The sequence below is a fragment of the Labrus bergylta genome, chromosome 3, assembly GCF_963930695.1.
Source record: "Labrus bergylta chromosome 3, fLabBer1.1, whole genome shotgun sequence".
Lineage (NCBI taxonomy): Eukaryota > Metazoa > Chordata > Actinopteri > Labriformes > Labridae > Labrus > Labrus bergylta.
The window spans coordinates 5167642-5182470 of NC_089197.1; the positions used below are offsets into that span (position 1 = coordinate 5167642).

The window sequence follows — 14829 nt, forward strand, 5'->3', positions numbered from 1 at the left end:
AATCCAGAGTTTGAACACTTCTTCTACGCCTTTTTAAAAAAATCTTTACACAACCAATTCTGTCACTGGTGTAATCCCTGTGAATAAATGGTGCATCACTTTGAATGTCTTTGAGGAGATTAAAAAGTCTGTCCTTCTTTTTATAATGGCTGTCTTTTCAGATTTTCTAGACTTCCATTACTTCTGACTACATACCATTGGTATTAGTTCCATCGAAGCATACCCTGTGCCCTGCGGTGCCCGCTCTTAGGTACATGTTTGGGGTGAAACAGAACACAGTTGATCCGTGATCCGTTTGGATGAACCCCCCCATGGTATGGGCCAGGGTGTAAAATAAATGTACTGCTGCTAAATTCATGTGAAGAGTATCAGAGAAGAGGAGGCAGCGGTTAAGAGTGTTTGGTGTGTCCATGGAGATTTACTGTACAAACAGGAATTCAATTCACTCTTTTCAAATATATTTATACTAATGATTTTCTCAAACTTTCATGCAGACATTGGTCATGTCAACGCTGTTTTTAATTCACTCTGTCGTGTCTGCAGTTATCATGCACGTATGTACAATAGGATACGATACACTTTATTTTCCCCTTAGGGAATTTTGTCTTGGACTCAAGGTGCTGCCAAAGATTCAGCTGCTTCCTAGAATCAATGAATGAAAAAGAACATAGAAAAACACATCCACATGTAAACAGAAAGGCACATATACAAAACAACATATATTGCACAATATCTGCAAAGGCCTGCATCAGCTCTTGGCTGCATATGTCATCATCAGAAACTTAACATTGTAATGTGACAGACTCTGCAGCTGTAAACTTAGCCAAACAAACTTTGTTACAGAGTGATGTGGATGGTCCAAAAACTGAAGTTAAGCCCCTGAATGCATCCTCATTACCCCCCTTCATGGACACATACACATGTCAATGAATAGTGTATGTTACGAAAGACTTCCATCCCAGTCCCTGAAGGATAACATTTTTTGAAGGATAAAAAAAACTGTTTTTTTTTACAGTCTCTTGTACTCGATTTTTAAAAGCACTTTCAAATTAAAAGGCACAGTTTGAGTCATGGCTAGACGAGGAGTCTTTGCTAATTCAAATGCAATACAATCTGTGACAAAAATCCATGATCCAATCTGAACTGAGAGATTTGTGATCTGTTGCAAATCCTTTAGTTCATACCACTAGTACATGGTGCAAGCCACAGGACTGATGCTGTGTTTCACCTGTGCTTCAGTTTAGGAATCAAAAGAACTCTGATTAAATGTATTGAAGACCCTGTTTTTACAAGCAGCTACATAAACTCTTCAAAAGTTTAAGTAATTTCACATTTCCTGTTTCTAAATTTAGATTTTCTATATCTGAGTTGTCTTTTTTCCATTCTCTCTGGTGTGAAGTGATGAAATGTAACTCAGTCCTCCAACCACGATTTGGCATTATTAGACTGAGAGTCTGGGCACAGTTGGAATGTTTTTGGTCACTGTCAATCAAAATATGATCCACCACGTCCACAGAGACTTGATAAAGCTGAATGTTTGATTCATCAACTTGAAATTTCAACATTACTGTTGCAAAGATTTCAGAGATTTTCTGTAAATCTTTAGACATGTAACCAGAAACTTCTCTTAACCTTGACTTGGCTTGACTTGGCTCTCATAGACTTAAACATAGCCATGACACTAAATGTTGTTTTTGGGTAGCTCAGAGTAATTCACAAAGAAGGATATCACACATGAAATAAGGTTTAGAGTAAGTAAATTAATTTTAAACTTAAGGTAAGAGATTAATAGTGATGTAAGTCTGATAAATCAGTCATAAATGAAATGTATGGATGAGTGCAGGTTTGTGAAGTGCAAACAAAACCAAACTAGATGGTGGAGGCCTGAGAGAGAGAGAGAAGTTAGGAAGCCACTTAAATAAGCTGAGGCCTTATTAACACAGGTGTACACAGGTAACTGATGTTAATGGTAAATGGACTTCTATTGCGCTTTTACACCGCAGACATATTAAGCATTTCTAACGATGATTTGGATAAAACATGTTTTTTCCATTTTTTCAAAGAGAGTCTCTTGTGGGTTAGTATGGAGCTCTGCAGGCTAAAGAAAGGGTGATTATAAACTCATTTCATGTATTGTATATATCTGTATGTTATTGTGTTGGACTTATAGAGACTGTAAAAACAAATCTTCCTCTGGGACATTAAAGCCTTCCTCTATTTCAAAGCATATTTGCTCCTGCACATAAAGGACACTGTAGCTGTGTAAACACTTCAAGAAGGTCGGGATGTGATGGTGTCAGGACGGTCTTTTGACAGTAATTAAATCAGATAGATACATGTTATAAAAGTAATACAATAGTGTTAGGACCAGTTACTTGTAGCAGAGGCCATGTTTTCTGAAATCCATGAACTGGTTTTAACCTGGTTTATTCATCTGCTTTACTCTGTACTGTATGTGTCATACTAACAGCAGACCTTTTCTGAACATATTGTACTTATACTTAAAATGATTGATTGTGGACGTTCACAAAAAGAATAAAAGGTCCTTTCATGAGCTGATATATATGATGATCAATGATATTCCTGAATTATGCACTGATGAAATTGACCCCACAATTACCAAGTTTGAAACAGCTTGTGTTTCAAATAGAATGAAACTATTTGGAAATAGAATGACAGCAGAACAGCATTGTGGAGAGTTCTAGTTTCCGTGCTTGTCATTGTGTCTGAGAAGGTAATGTTCTTGTTTAATGCCGGATTGGATGACATTTTAAAGTCACTGCTGGCCAAAAGTGATTTTATGTCACAGCAAAAAGCAAAACTCTGAATAACCTGACCCATCGCACCACCTACCAACTAAAATCTGAAGAGCTTGTTGAGTTGACTGTGTTCTGTTAAGGTCAAGACCAAACTTTTAAAGGTTACATATAATGCACAATATACTTCACCATGTGTATTCTGACACTGATATGCATCCCTAGCTGTCTCTAGATCCCCAAATTATGAGGAAAGTCCATCTTCTCCGTCTTTTGCCTGCTCTACTATTCAGAAAATGTGTGCTCAAACAACAGTAGCCCCTCCCCCAGGTGGGTGACACTCCCACAGCTAGGTGTTTGTTCTGCCCTCTGAGTCTGCCTCTCACCGTATACAATAGGACATGGAGCGAGAAAGCCCGAATACACCCAAGCCCTTCCAGAGAGGGGGCGTGGTCAGACACAGCTCATTTACATATTTAAAGGTACAGACACAGAAACAGCCTGTTCTGATCAGGGCTGAAATAGAGGGGTTTATAGACATGATCACATACAGGATCAGAGTGGATTTAGAACAAGAAACTTCACACACATGTTTTGAGGAGCTCTGAGACTTATTTACACTGAAGAAGAGGAGGAGGATATGTGACCTTTACGGAGTATAACATGTTTCTACACACATAGGCTACTCTAACATATTTTGTCACTTTGTTTGTTTTTTCCAGCCACTGAAAAATCTTTATGCCAATGATGGCTCGCCTCTGCATCGGCTCGGCCCGTACTTCTCTGACGGCCAGCGGCGGGTGGATTACGTGCTGGCGTACGACATCCAGAAGCCAAATAGCATCCGGCGACGGTCGGCCAAGTTTGGAGAAAACAACTTTGTCAGACGGTTTCGGCGCAGCCTGAGCATGAGAAGTAGCAGAGCCCCGCTGCAGCCAAAGGAGGACCCCGAGATCGCTGCCCAGGATCATCGGACTGATAATTCTGATGATGACAAGCGCTTCAGGAGGGAAGACTTTGAGGAAAACCTCCTGGAGACGGGACTGGAGCTGGAAAAAGATGAAGGGGTAAGAAGGGGAGGGGGGAGGTTTGTAGGTGTACGTTTTAGAGCGCAATGTGAGTATTTTGCAACACTTCCTGTTTCTAGGCCTGTGGGGCCGTCTGTCCTATTTAAAGCTGTTTACATTGGTAACAGTGGCAAATGTTTCCATTGCATCAGTTTTAAATTTTGTTGAATATAGAAGAAATTAGACTTCCAAGAAAAACTTCAAGCACCAAGTGGTTCATTTTGTGAAGTGTCAGCTTTGTGGTTGTAGACTTTCAGTAACTCCTGAACCGGCCCAACACGTCCTTGGAGGGAGAGGCAGAGTTTAAACACTCAATGACGCCTCACCCAAAGGACGCTGAAAAGCTGCAGTCATTAAGGTGTCTCAGCCTCCCTGGGGTAGAGCAGTGTGGAGTCTATATAGTGGAGGGTTGTATGGTTGTTTTGGTGTCATTGGACCGTCTAGTTTTTATTTTTTTTGTGAACTTCAGGAAGGACCCTGATGGCTGATATAAATGGGCTAGCTGGGCAAAGCCCTCCCTTTTATTAAGTGAACACATACAAGAAAAACATGCAACATCTCTAAATGGGCTAATTCCTGCAGCTCAGGCACTGTGGCATCCTCTTCCATTCACTTCTTTAGTGTAAATGATTGACAGATTTCATGGCACGTCCTCTTGATTTGCTGATCATTTAGGCTAAATTCATTCAGCACTAGGGCCACAGACTTTTGACCAATGACAAGACTGCGTTACAGTCTGTAGAGATGCTAAGAAACGAACTTAGTATTTTTTAACTCTCAAATAGATAATCTATTTTACTGAACACTGTTACAGAAAAGATTGTTTCTTAAATTAAAGTTACCCCATTCTCTATCCCAATCTATTTAGCCTGTTAATGGCAAATATGTGTTAGCATTAAGCTAACCAACTCAAATGTGCATCTCTGTCCATCTGTCAGAAATTTCAGCCCCCTGTGGTAAATAATACACCAGCCAGCACGACTGCCTATGACTGTTTCCCCCTAGGAAGTCCTATTTGTGGGGGAGGGAGTTAGAGGCATCCTTGTCTTCTTTACTAGCCATCCAGTCATCACATAACTGCTATGAGAGTTGGGTTTTTATTCTCGGCACAAAATCAAACAATTTCTCCACGTTATTTTCAGACTCTTGTTACCGACTCTGTTCTTTTATTTTTATTAAAATAATTTGTAGGTAAAGCAAGGAGGAGCATTGATTGCTGGGCATAGTCTATATGTATGTTAAAGCATGTTGATTAGACATTTTTACATGAAAATCAGTTCAATCACAAGAGACAAGTAAATTAAATATAGATAAATATTTATAAGATAATATATAGATAATGTGATATTGAATTATTGTCTTCAGCAGTTGAACTCTAAAGGGAGATGGAGTGAATCAGGGGTTTCTACCCTGACTATTTCCCCTGAGACCAGACACTGGTGGTGGAGATGTTGGCTGATGGTGTTGTTTAAAGCTGATGAGATGAAAAAGGGGATGAAAGTGTGAAAACTGGGGTCATGGACAGGGGGATGAATGATATTGTCGTCCGCGGCTGATGAAATGGTGAAGCTGATGAGATTGCAAAGCCGTAGAGGTGATGGCGAGGTGGAGGGTCGCCCGTAACGATGGCAGAGAGACCTTGAGGAAGTGAAAGCTATATTAAAAAAGACAGCAGTATTATTATAGGCTAACAATGAGGGAGTGCAGCAGTGCTATTGGATAGACACGACCAGGTGAGGAGAACAGCTGTTGACAGGACAATCACCGAGCATGTGTGGAGGAGTGAATGCAACATAGAGAATGGACAGTAAAACTTGAATGCAGGATAAGGTCTTCAAGACTGAACTTTAGCTGGAGTGACATTTAAAAGCAGGCAGCTACTTTGCGACTTCAGGATGATTTAAACCTGATAATTGAGTTGCACAACTAACTCTAAAGTCGGACTGATTTTAAGCCTGACCACACATCTTTTGCTGTACAGTTTAAGAGGCGATCTGCTGCTCCAAACTGGTCGGATGAAAATCTGGCAGGTCGGAAATATTGATTTTACGACGGCATCAGTCAGAGCAGATAGCCACAAGCCGATACCCAAACCTCAGGGCTCCGATTCTGTCGTACAGTGTGAGATCACATACCACCACGACATTTAATCCTACAGTGTCGGCCCTGCCTTACAACAAAGGTAAAATAATCCGTGTGTACACAAATGTCAGGTCAGTGGCGATTCTAGAGTCTATTGGGGGCCCTAGGCAAATATTCATCGGGGGCCCCTCCAACCTGCGTTCATCACCATTATGTCTGCAAGTGTCCTGACGCTTTTTACTCCCAGACGGATAATTACTCTCCATTTTCGTTCGGTGACTATTATTGACAAAGGTTGGTTTTCAAAGGAGAGGGAGGGCTGTCAGATGGGGCCCCCTTTAGGAAGGTATCCTACTGTCATTGCAAAATTTGCACATTTTGAGCTACTGCTTTGGTTTAAAGTTTGTCAGCCCTTGGGGGGCCCTACTGGCCTGGGGCCCCAAGCAGTTGCCTGCCTTGCCTATTGACAAACAGTGCCTCTGTGTCAGGTTAGAATGAGTGGTTAGTTTCCTGCCCCATGTACAGAGGCGTTAGTTCTCAAGGTGGGCAGCCCGGGTTCAAATCCAACCTGAGGCGTCTTTGCGGCATGTCATTCCACACTCTCTCTCTCTCTCTCTCTCTCTCCCTCATTTCCAACCCAATCCACTTTCTGATCCAGATCAATCTTAAAAAAGAAGAAGAAGAATGTCCTGAGTATTTTAGACAGTTTTGACCTGGGTGCCATCAACGTGTGGACCATATTTCCCAGCAATAAATCCAAGAACCTTTCAAATATTTCAATTGGACTGTTGCTTTGGAGCTCAAGTCAGATTCTCACCAAAGTTGGAAGCTGGCTTCATGTGGGCACCATCAATGTTTGGACCAAATGAATGCCAGTTGATGTGGGTAGATGTTGAGATCTTACAGTATTTGACAGGAGAAGTAAAAACTTTTCCTGGCTAGTCAGTGGCACTACATGAAAAATCTATCCATCCATCCATCCACCCTTCTGTTGATAGTCAGGTAATTGTTTTTTTTAAGTTAATCCACATCTTTGAACTGACTCCAGAGGATTACTTCGACATCAGCCTGTTTATTTTTCTTTTATTAGATCATCTAAACATGGATGTTTGCTCAAGTTTATTCCTGGAAGCTCTTGTGTCACTGCCTAGTATTTGCTATGTGAGTGAATCCATGAAGAAAACATGTGTGGTTATTAAAGTAAAGCCAGAGCTTTTTTGTCACTTCTTAGTCCCTGGTGTTGAGAAATAACAAATGAAAATGAATTGACTCTTCACCCAGTGAATCATGTGTTAGAAATTGCATGAGCAAACCTTTGCCTGATCACAGCTGGGTTCCAAACATGTTCTGCAAAGGCTTTTAGCAAATCATAGTTTAATATGTCAAACTCAGCTTGTCATTAAATGTCACTCTAAATGACTTTAAATGTGGGGGAAAAGTTCTTAGTGGCTAATTGTGTATGGAATGACATGTATTATTCCAAATAAAGAATTAAGGTGGCTAGACAAGGACAAGACAAGGAATCACCATTAGGTCTCATGTCATTTTTTACAGCAGAAATCAAACTTGTTTACAGCCTGGTATAAAGAGCCTATGAGTTATTCATGCATTTGCATAATTGTAGGCGCGGCTGATTTGACTGACACGTGGGCACATCATAGCAGTTTGATAGGAGGCGTACTATTTGCCTGATTGATCAAAGATTGAGATTCCCTTTGGCGATGGCCAATCATTGGGCTTCATTAAGCCTCATCAGAAACCTATGGGTGACGTCACTGTGATTACATCCATGGTTTTATAACAAATCACCACCATCACCTGCCAAAGGAAGCAAACACAATGGAGCTGTGTTTTTTTCTTTTTTGGAGGGTTATGGTTAGGGTTAGTAGTACAGCTGAAGAGAGACAGAAAAAGCTGGGAGGGGATGACATGCAGCAAAGGGCTGAGGTCAGATTTGAACCCAATGGTTGCTGCGACGAGGACTACCGCCTCTGCACATAGAGCACAACAAAACACCTTGGCTGTCCATCGCCCCGATGGAGCTGTGTTTACATCTGGCACATTAGCGAAGAACTGGTAGAGTCGGTTGTTCTCAATCGGGAGGCTGACGGTTTGATCCTGGCTCCTTTAGTTCAAATTTTGAAGTGTCCTTGGGGAAGCCACCAAAACTTCTCGAGTTGCATAACCAGCAGCGTGTTATGTTTATAAAAGGGATTATTTATGACTGATGCATCCTCTGCTATCACTGTATGAATGTGTGTGTGAAAAGTTGAATGTGACATGAAGTGTCAAAGCTATTTGAGTGGTTAGAAGACTGGAAAAGCTAACTGTATATACAGTCTCAACCATTTACCATTTAATTATCAGTAATACAAAAGAAATAAGCAATTCAGTTAAAGCAATCACTCCATAAAGGGTTTATGTGTCATACATCTTACTAGAATTACCACCATACTTTCACACATGATTGCAAAGCAGAGTTTAATTTCCTGTTGTGGAAGGCGTGCATAAAATACTTTCTCCCCTTGCTCATGCTTTCCAAAGTTTTTTCTAATTGCATGCTCCTGCTGCGACAACCTCATTTCATCACAGTGTATTTTTAATCAGCTGTTGGATTAAAGACAGAAGAAACCATTTTAATATGATGTTGTTTGATACACAGTAAGTCAGCTGGAGTTGGTTGTTATGTATTTTTGTATCCAGACGGGTCAGTGTGATGAGCTGTAAGGTGTGAAGTGAGTCTGGCGGTGTTTGAGTGGTTTACATAACAGCTGAGGCTGCAGAAACAATCTAATGCAGCAATAAAGAGTTGAGTTTGTGCTGCAGAGGATTTTCACGGGTCTTAACTCGACGGTGGAGCTTTAAACTCGGCACTAAACCAACACCAAGCTGTGTAAGCTGAAATACTTGTAATCATCTGTTAACCAAACATGTAGTGTTTCAAGCATCTGTTCATGAATTGAAAAGTCAAGAACTATCCCAACTTGTATGCAGAGACACTATTTGACATCATAACCTTGGTTTGATTTCAGGGTAAGATCCCTGGAATCGGCTTCTTGAAGATCCACGCTCCCTGGAACGTTCTGTGTCGAGAGGCTGAGTTTATGAAGCTCAAGATGCCAACAAAAAAGGTACTCAACCCATCAGTGAAATGTCCTTTTGTCATACACAGATTCACTGTGACTTCTATTTGTGCAGAGGCAGACTGCATTTGCTGAAAAATGTAATAAATCTGTTTCCTGTTCTTCTATGCTTGCGTTTGTATCTCCCCATTGAGACCATATAGTAGAGACAGCTCCTGTCGTTGGAGTGAGATTTGATAGAAATCCAATAGGACTGCTTAATGCATGAATAATCATTGAACATTTGTCAAGTACCATAATGCACAACGGACCCTGCCATTTTAATCAATATGGTAGTTAACCCTAGTCTTGGAGTCTAAACAGAAACCCCCACTGTGGGACAAATATGTAATTCAATCCTCAGCTACTCGGAAGTAGTCCAAGTCTTGGCAAGTACAGTCCATTTATGGGTGAGATTAACTATACCTTCAGGTATATTTTACACAAATGCAACTGGTTTCAGGTCCATTGCTTTGAGCATTAAAGGTGCCCTGCAGTGGTCTAGACGGGCCACTATCCACTATCTCTGATTTAAACCTTGGCCAATTTTTAGCCATTATAAATCCCTTGTTTCAAAAGAAGGTTTGTTTTAACTTTATGCTGTTTTTCAAGAATATAGTGCATAGCCTTACATGCTGCCAATATCCAAACCTTTCAGCACATGAGGATATTGTCATTTCTTAGTCATTGATCGAAAGACTTGGAGAACATACGCTCTATAATAAAATATGTGGAAATAATATTTAAGAGTTCTTACTGTTTAGGAGAAGTTGATCATTTGAACAGTAGTGCTAGAGGAGACATCCCAATCTGATCGTCATCTTTTTAAATCCCTGCAGGTCTATGAAGTGAAACAAGGCGGTAACGTGGTGGAGAAGATCCGTCTGTTCATTCGCAAAGTCACAGCTCCTCTTCACCCCAAAGTAGACGGCAACAAGCCCACAAATGTCAAATCTCTCTCTCACCCTTTCTCCAGAGAGAAGCAACATCTGTAAGTAAAACCTCTGTTGACTGTCAGTGGTAAAGAGGATGTTCACCTTCTGAAATCTGCTGACAGTGTGTTTATGTGGATACCAATGAAGTAACCCAATGAAACCTCAATTAGTTCTGTTGAACAACACAAGTCTGGTAGATATCAAGGGCTTAGCCCAAACATAGGATGGGGCATGCTCACCCCTGAGAATGTTATGTCCCTTTAAGGCATATGATCGCCTGCCTGGAGTGGCAACTTCCAACACCTTTCATGAACTGTGCTACCTGAGATGAGTCCCTCTGCACCTTTAAGAAAAAGCTAAAGACCCAGCTCTTTCATGAATGCCTACTAACTTAATGATGATGGTCTCCATATTATTGATGATGATGATGGTTGTGACGATGGTTTTTGTTTGATAACGACGACTTATAAGATGGTTTCTATACTGATTAGAGCTCTCAAGAATGTTGTGCTTTGCCTCTGGTCACTTCCTGTCAGCACCTGTGTGTCCAATCAGACTCAAAGCTGATCGTTTGCTCTTACTGACATTGTTCCCTTTTTTTCTAGATCCTTGCTTGTGTTGTTCTTACTCTCTGATGTACGTCACTTTGGATAAAAGCGTCTGCTAAGTGAATTGTAGAGATGTTTTGGTAGTAGCAATGGAGCAAGGAAAAAGGCTAAATAGCAACTATGGAAGCTGATTTACTCTCCTCCAATCTTTCCTGTGTGCCTATGTGACCTGGAGTTGTACAGTTCATGGAGGGGAAGGTCTGTTGCAGCAAATTGTCATCTTGTCCCTTGAAGGAATACACACTATAATACAGTCATACATTTAGGAATTGAGTTGCTAATCTGCTGGCACAAAGGAGAGGAAGTGATGACCATATTTGTCTAATATCAATTATCTTTATTTAAGCTTGAAGCACAAAAAAATTGGCTGGTTCCCCAGTGGTTTAATAGTTGATAGATGATAGCCTCAGGGTTCTAATTTTGCCTCGACAGCAGCAACAAAAAGACAGACAGAGGTAGAGACTGGCTGGTGAACATTGTATTTTCTGCAGAAGTTGGTGGAGAGCAAATATGAGCTAAAAGCAGAGAGACTATCGGACTTTCATCTGTGGACACAAAAACTAATCCAAATACAGCAAGGGATCAGAGGGTAAGGTGTAAGCATTTCGTTATCAGGGCCATCATCCTCATATCTTCATGTTTAATCTCTGAGCCAAAGTGGATTTGGAAAAAGGGCAGCTTAAGCCACACAGGGATTTCTATGATTAGAACAGCACGATGAAGTAACAACCACTGAGGTGTAAATTAGAATAAAAATCGCACAACAAGACCATCAAACAGTTTGACTCGAGCATGGCAGGAAAGCTGAAGCGTGACGCTCTCCTGCTGCATGCAGCCAAAGCCTCCATCCCTCCGCTCTCTCTCCCAGGAGGAAACAAACACGGCTTGCCTGAATCACAAAAAAATCATTTACACTCTCTCCACACTGTGATGGAGGGATTTTAAAATATAGACTGATTAAAAACGAGACAGAAGGCCGGACTTCTCTGCTTAACTTCTCGGTTCTACAAGTTAAAGCATTTTGAAAAGCAGTGATCAGAGAAGAAGAAGAAAGTCTGAGCTCAAACGTCAGCCTGCTGGGATGTATGGAGGAGAGAGTGGGCAGTGGGCGACTATATTTACAGCTCTGACTAACAGCGAGCCGGAGATCTCCCTCCACATCTTCTCCGTCTCTTAATCTTTGTCTATTTTGAAAACACTGCAAGCCAGATTCACGAGGTAAAGCCTAGCTGTAGATTAAAGTGTCCTTCAAATAAACACTACTGGATCTGGCTTTGTCAGAAATTGTTGCTTATGTTTTTACATTAAGGCATTAAGAAATATTAAAGTCCCTGTAAGGAGATGGTACTAACTAGAAGTAGTACTGGTTTCTCTATGTGACCTACAAAAACAAGGTAGATTGTCAGACGTGGTGAATAACAGCACAGTAAAGAAACAGCCTTTTAAACATTTGCAATGCCAAAGATGTATAGTGAGTTGTATTTAAGACATTAAAATGAAAGAAGGAACACACACACATGGAAGATCATCTTTGTCCACAGGGGGCGCTAAAATCAACACAATTTAAAAAAAGGGCCTCATAGAAGCTTTAAAGGCTTTATGTGTGATTTTTTTTTTTCATCCAGTAGATGTCGCCATTGAGCAACAGCATGAAACCAAAACAACTCGCGGCACATTGTTGTGTTAGCATGCTAATGCTAGCGATCTTTATTATGCTGGTATCTTCACACTGCATGTAAATTTACCTGAAATGAGCGTGATCTAGAAACACAGTTAAGCAGTGAGTACAGTATGTTATTCTTCTTTTCTCTAGTCCCTCAATTAAACAATTTTTATACACGAGGGGAGGAGTCAGCCGGCCGTCCTGGCGATGTAAACAAACTGAAGACAGGACTCAGACAACTCGGAAAACACAGATAGTGGGACTTGGTGTTACACCCATTGTAGACAGTCATGACTCACAGAGTTATTTTCAGAGGATATACTTGATTTGTATTATATTTAAGTGTGAAAAACCACATATAAAGCCTCTAAGGTTCATCAGACTATTACCTGCAAGCACCCTGGTAAAATGTCCGCATAGAGATGGGGTGAGCTGATGTGTGAATCCAGCAAGAAATATTCAGTAAATAAAATCCCCACAAGCCAGTTGGCGGGGATTATGACGTTCATATCATGAGTACATTGATTGGCTGCTTCCATCTTCTTGCGTGCACCAGACTCTGCTTTAAACTCAGGAGGTCCTTTGTTTCTGCAGCAGTCCCATATTTTAATGAACATTTTTAGTTGTGTGTCTGACTCATGGCTGTACATGACTATTCAAATGGTTTCAGTGGTGTTTGTTGTTTATTTTTTTGTTGTGTACTGTCGATATTGTTTGTTGTGTGTGTGAACTGACCAGGTGACAAATGAGTTTCCCCGCTGGGCATCAATAAAGTTTTCTAATCTAATCTAAACTAGCGTCGGACTCTGTGGCTTCACCTGTCATCTTGGATTCCCGCAGCGTCTTTATAATGTCATGTCTTACCTCTTGATACTTCACACTGTGAGGGAAAAAAAAAACAAATAAGGAAGATTTTATGGGCAGGTTTTTCCTGAACTTGTTTGTGAATTTTCAAGAGTGCATTTTGTGAAAACAGCTTCAGAGACTATCTCAGCAAAGATCAACAAGACTGACCAGCAGCTCAAGTACTGTACTTACTGCCCGGACACAGGAGCTGCCCACTCAGTCACTTTGATGACATGCTTTCAGAGCACACACACTGCCAAGTGCTTTCCCTCTAGGAATTATATAATTATATAAAACCTGAGTGATGTGACTTTTTTTTTTTTCTTTTTAATTCTTCACAAAATAGGTGTTACCTTTGCTATTATTTCTTCATACCTTCAAAAGTCTTGCTCCCTTTTATACCTGCTTGGTAGCAAAAGAGGTTTGTTGGAAGAATGAAGCCACTTTCATGTCGACATATCGTGCAAAATATTGATAGTGAAAAGATTAGAAAGGACAGACGAACAAAACAGCTGTTCCCCTGTTGGCCAATGTTGTTTCAAAAAAGTTTGAGGCACATTTTATTTATAACGGCACATATATTTACAACGTATAAAAGGTGAAGAATGATCATTAAACACTAATGACGAGATCCAGAGCATAGACAGAGGCTGGAAAACATCCAGAGGACGGTGTTGTGTGTCCTAGAGTCACTGTAGTGCATCGTAATAACACAGCATCTGCATATACATTCATCATGTGACTCCTTTGTTTTTGTGCTTTTGGTCCTGTTTGAGTTCAGATTAAGCACAGGAAATGTTCAGGTCTGATGTAAACATGGTTCTGTCTGATAAATGTGTTTTTATTTAACGTCTTGTCTGAGGCAGCTTAAACCTCTGTTTACTGTGTGTCACCTTCCATCTGACGTCTTTGGATACAAAACTAAAACCCCACCTGTTCTATGTTTCCAGATTCGACCTGTCTGACCTGGACAAATTCTTTGATAGCAAGACCAGGAGCTCAATAGTAAGTATTGCTCATGAATAATAGTAATTCATTTGTTCATTTGTAGCCAAAGCATTTTTGGACAACACGGTGTTCATGGTGTTGAAGCGTTTCTAAGTCTCTCTCCTGGTTGACTTGTGATCATGGTGGCAGCTAGTCAACACAGGTAGCCATGTCCTGAAGCCTATCCTCTTAATTATTTTGTACTCCAAGTGGGACCATTAATTACAAAATAAGATCATGCTGTATTGAAGAAGACCTTAAAGTCACAATTAAGCCCATGAACTCATTAAGGATATTTTACTGAGGTAATAAATTAACTGAGAAGTAGAAAGAAGTAGGGACTTTATTCACATCCAGAACCCTACAATCAGACTTCTTCCTGCATCCTGTGGACTCTTTCCTTATAGTTGTTATATATATAATAAAGGTAAAATGCACTTTCACATTGACCTCCATTATTTAACTAAGGTGGGACATCTGTTTATGATTTACAGTCTTTAGTACATTGCCATGTGATGCTAAGCTATAGGATAACATATGATGCGATGCTATGCTATGTATGCTAGGGGGATAATGTAAAAAACACAGAATTAATAAGAGAAGATGACAAAGATAAGAAAAAGATTATAAAAGATAAGAACACCATGATGCAATTGCACAACCTATATACACTCCTTATTCAGAAACATTAATCCTTATGGTCTATGTGATGAAGACAAGTCAAATTTTTGGAGACCGTGCTGTTTTAGTGAACACAATGACC

The 14829-nt window shown here is 40.5% G+C and overlaps 1 protein-coding gene across 4 annotated transcripts in view; it reads left to right on the forward strand.

Moving 5' to 3' along the window:
* Positions 1-14829, forward strand: part of ano1a (anoctamin 1, calcium activated chloride channel a) — an 83968-nt gene that overhangs the window by 25244 nt on the left and 43895 nt on the right. For all 4 annotated transcript variants that reach the window (XR_010665940.1, XR_010665941.1, XM_065952517.1 and 1 more), the window contains exons 3-6: positions 3479-3823; positions 8938-9036; positions 9867-10018; positions 14030-14084. Coding sequence is in view for 2 of the 4 variants with exons in the window: in XM_065952517.1 (XP_065808589.1) it covers positions 3479-3823; positions 8938-9036; positions 9867-10018; positions 14030-14084 (651 nt within the window). In the remaining 2 variants the exon portion in view is untranslated. The remainder of the gene's footprint in view (positions 1-3478; positions 3824-8937; positions 9037-9866; positions 10019-14029; positions 14085-14829) is intronic.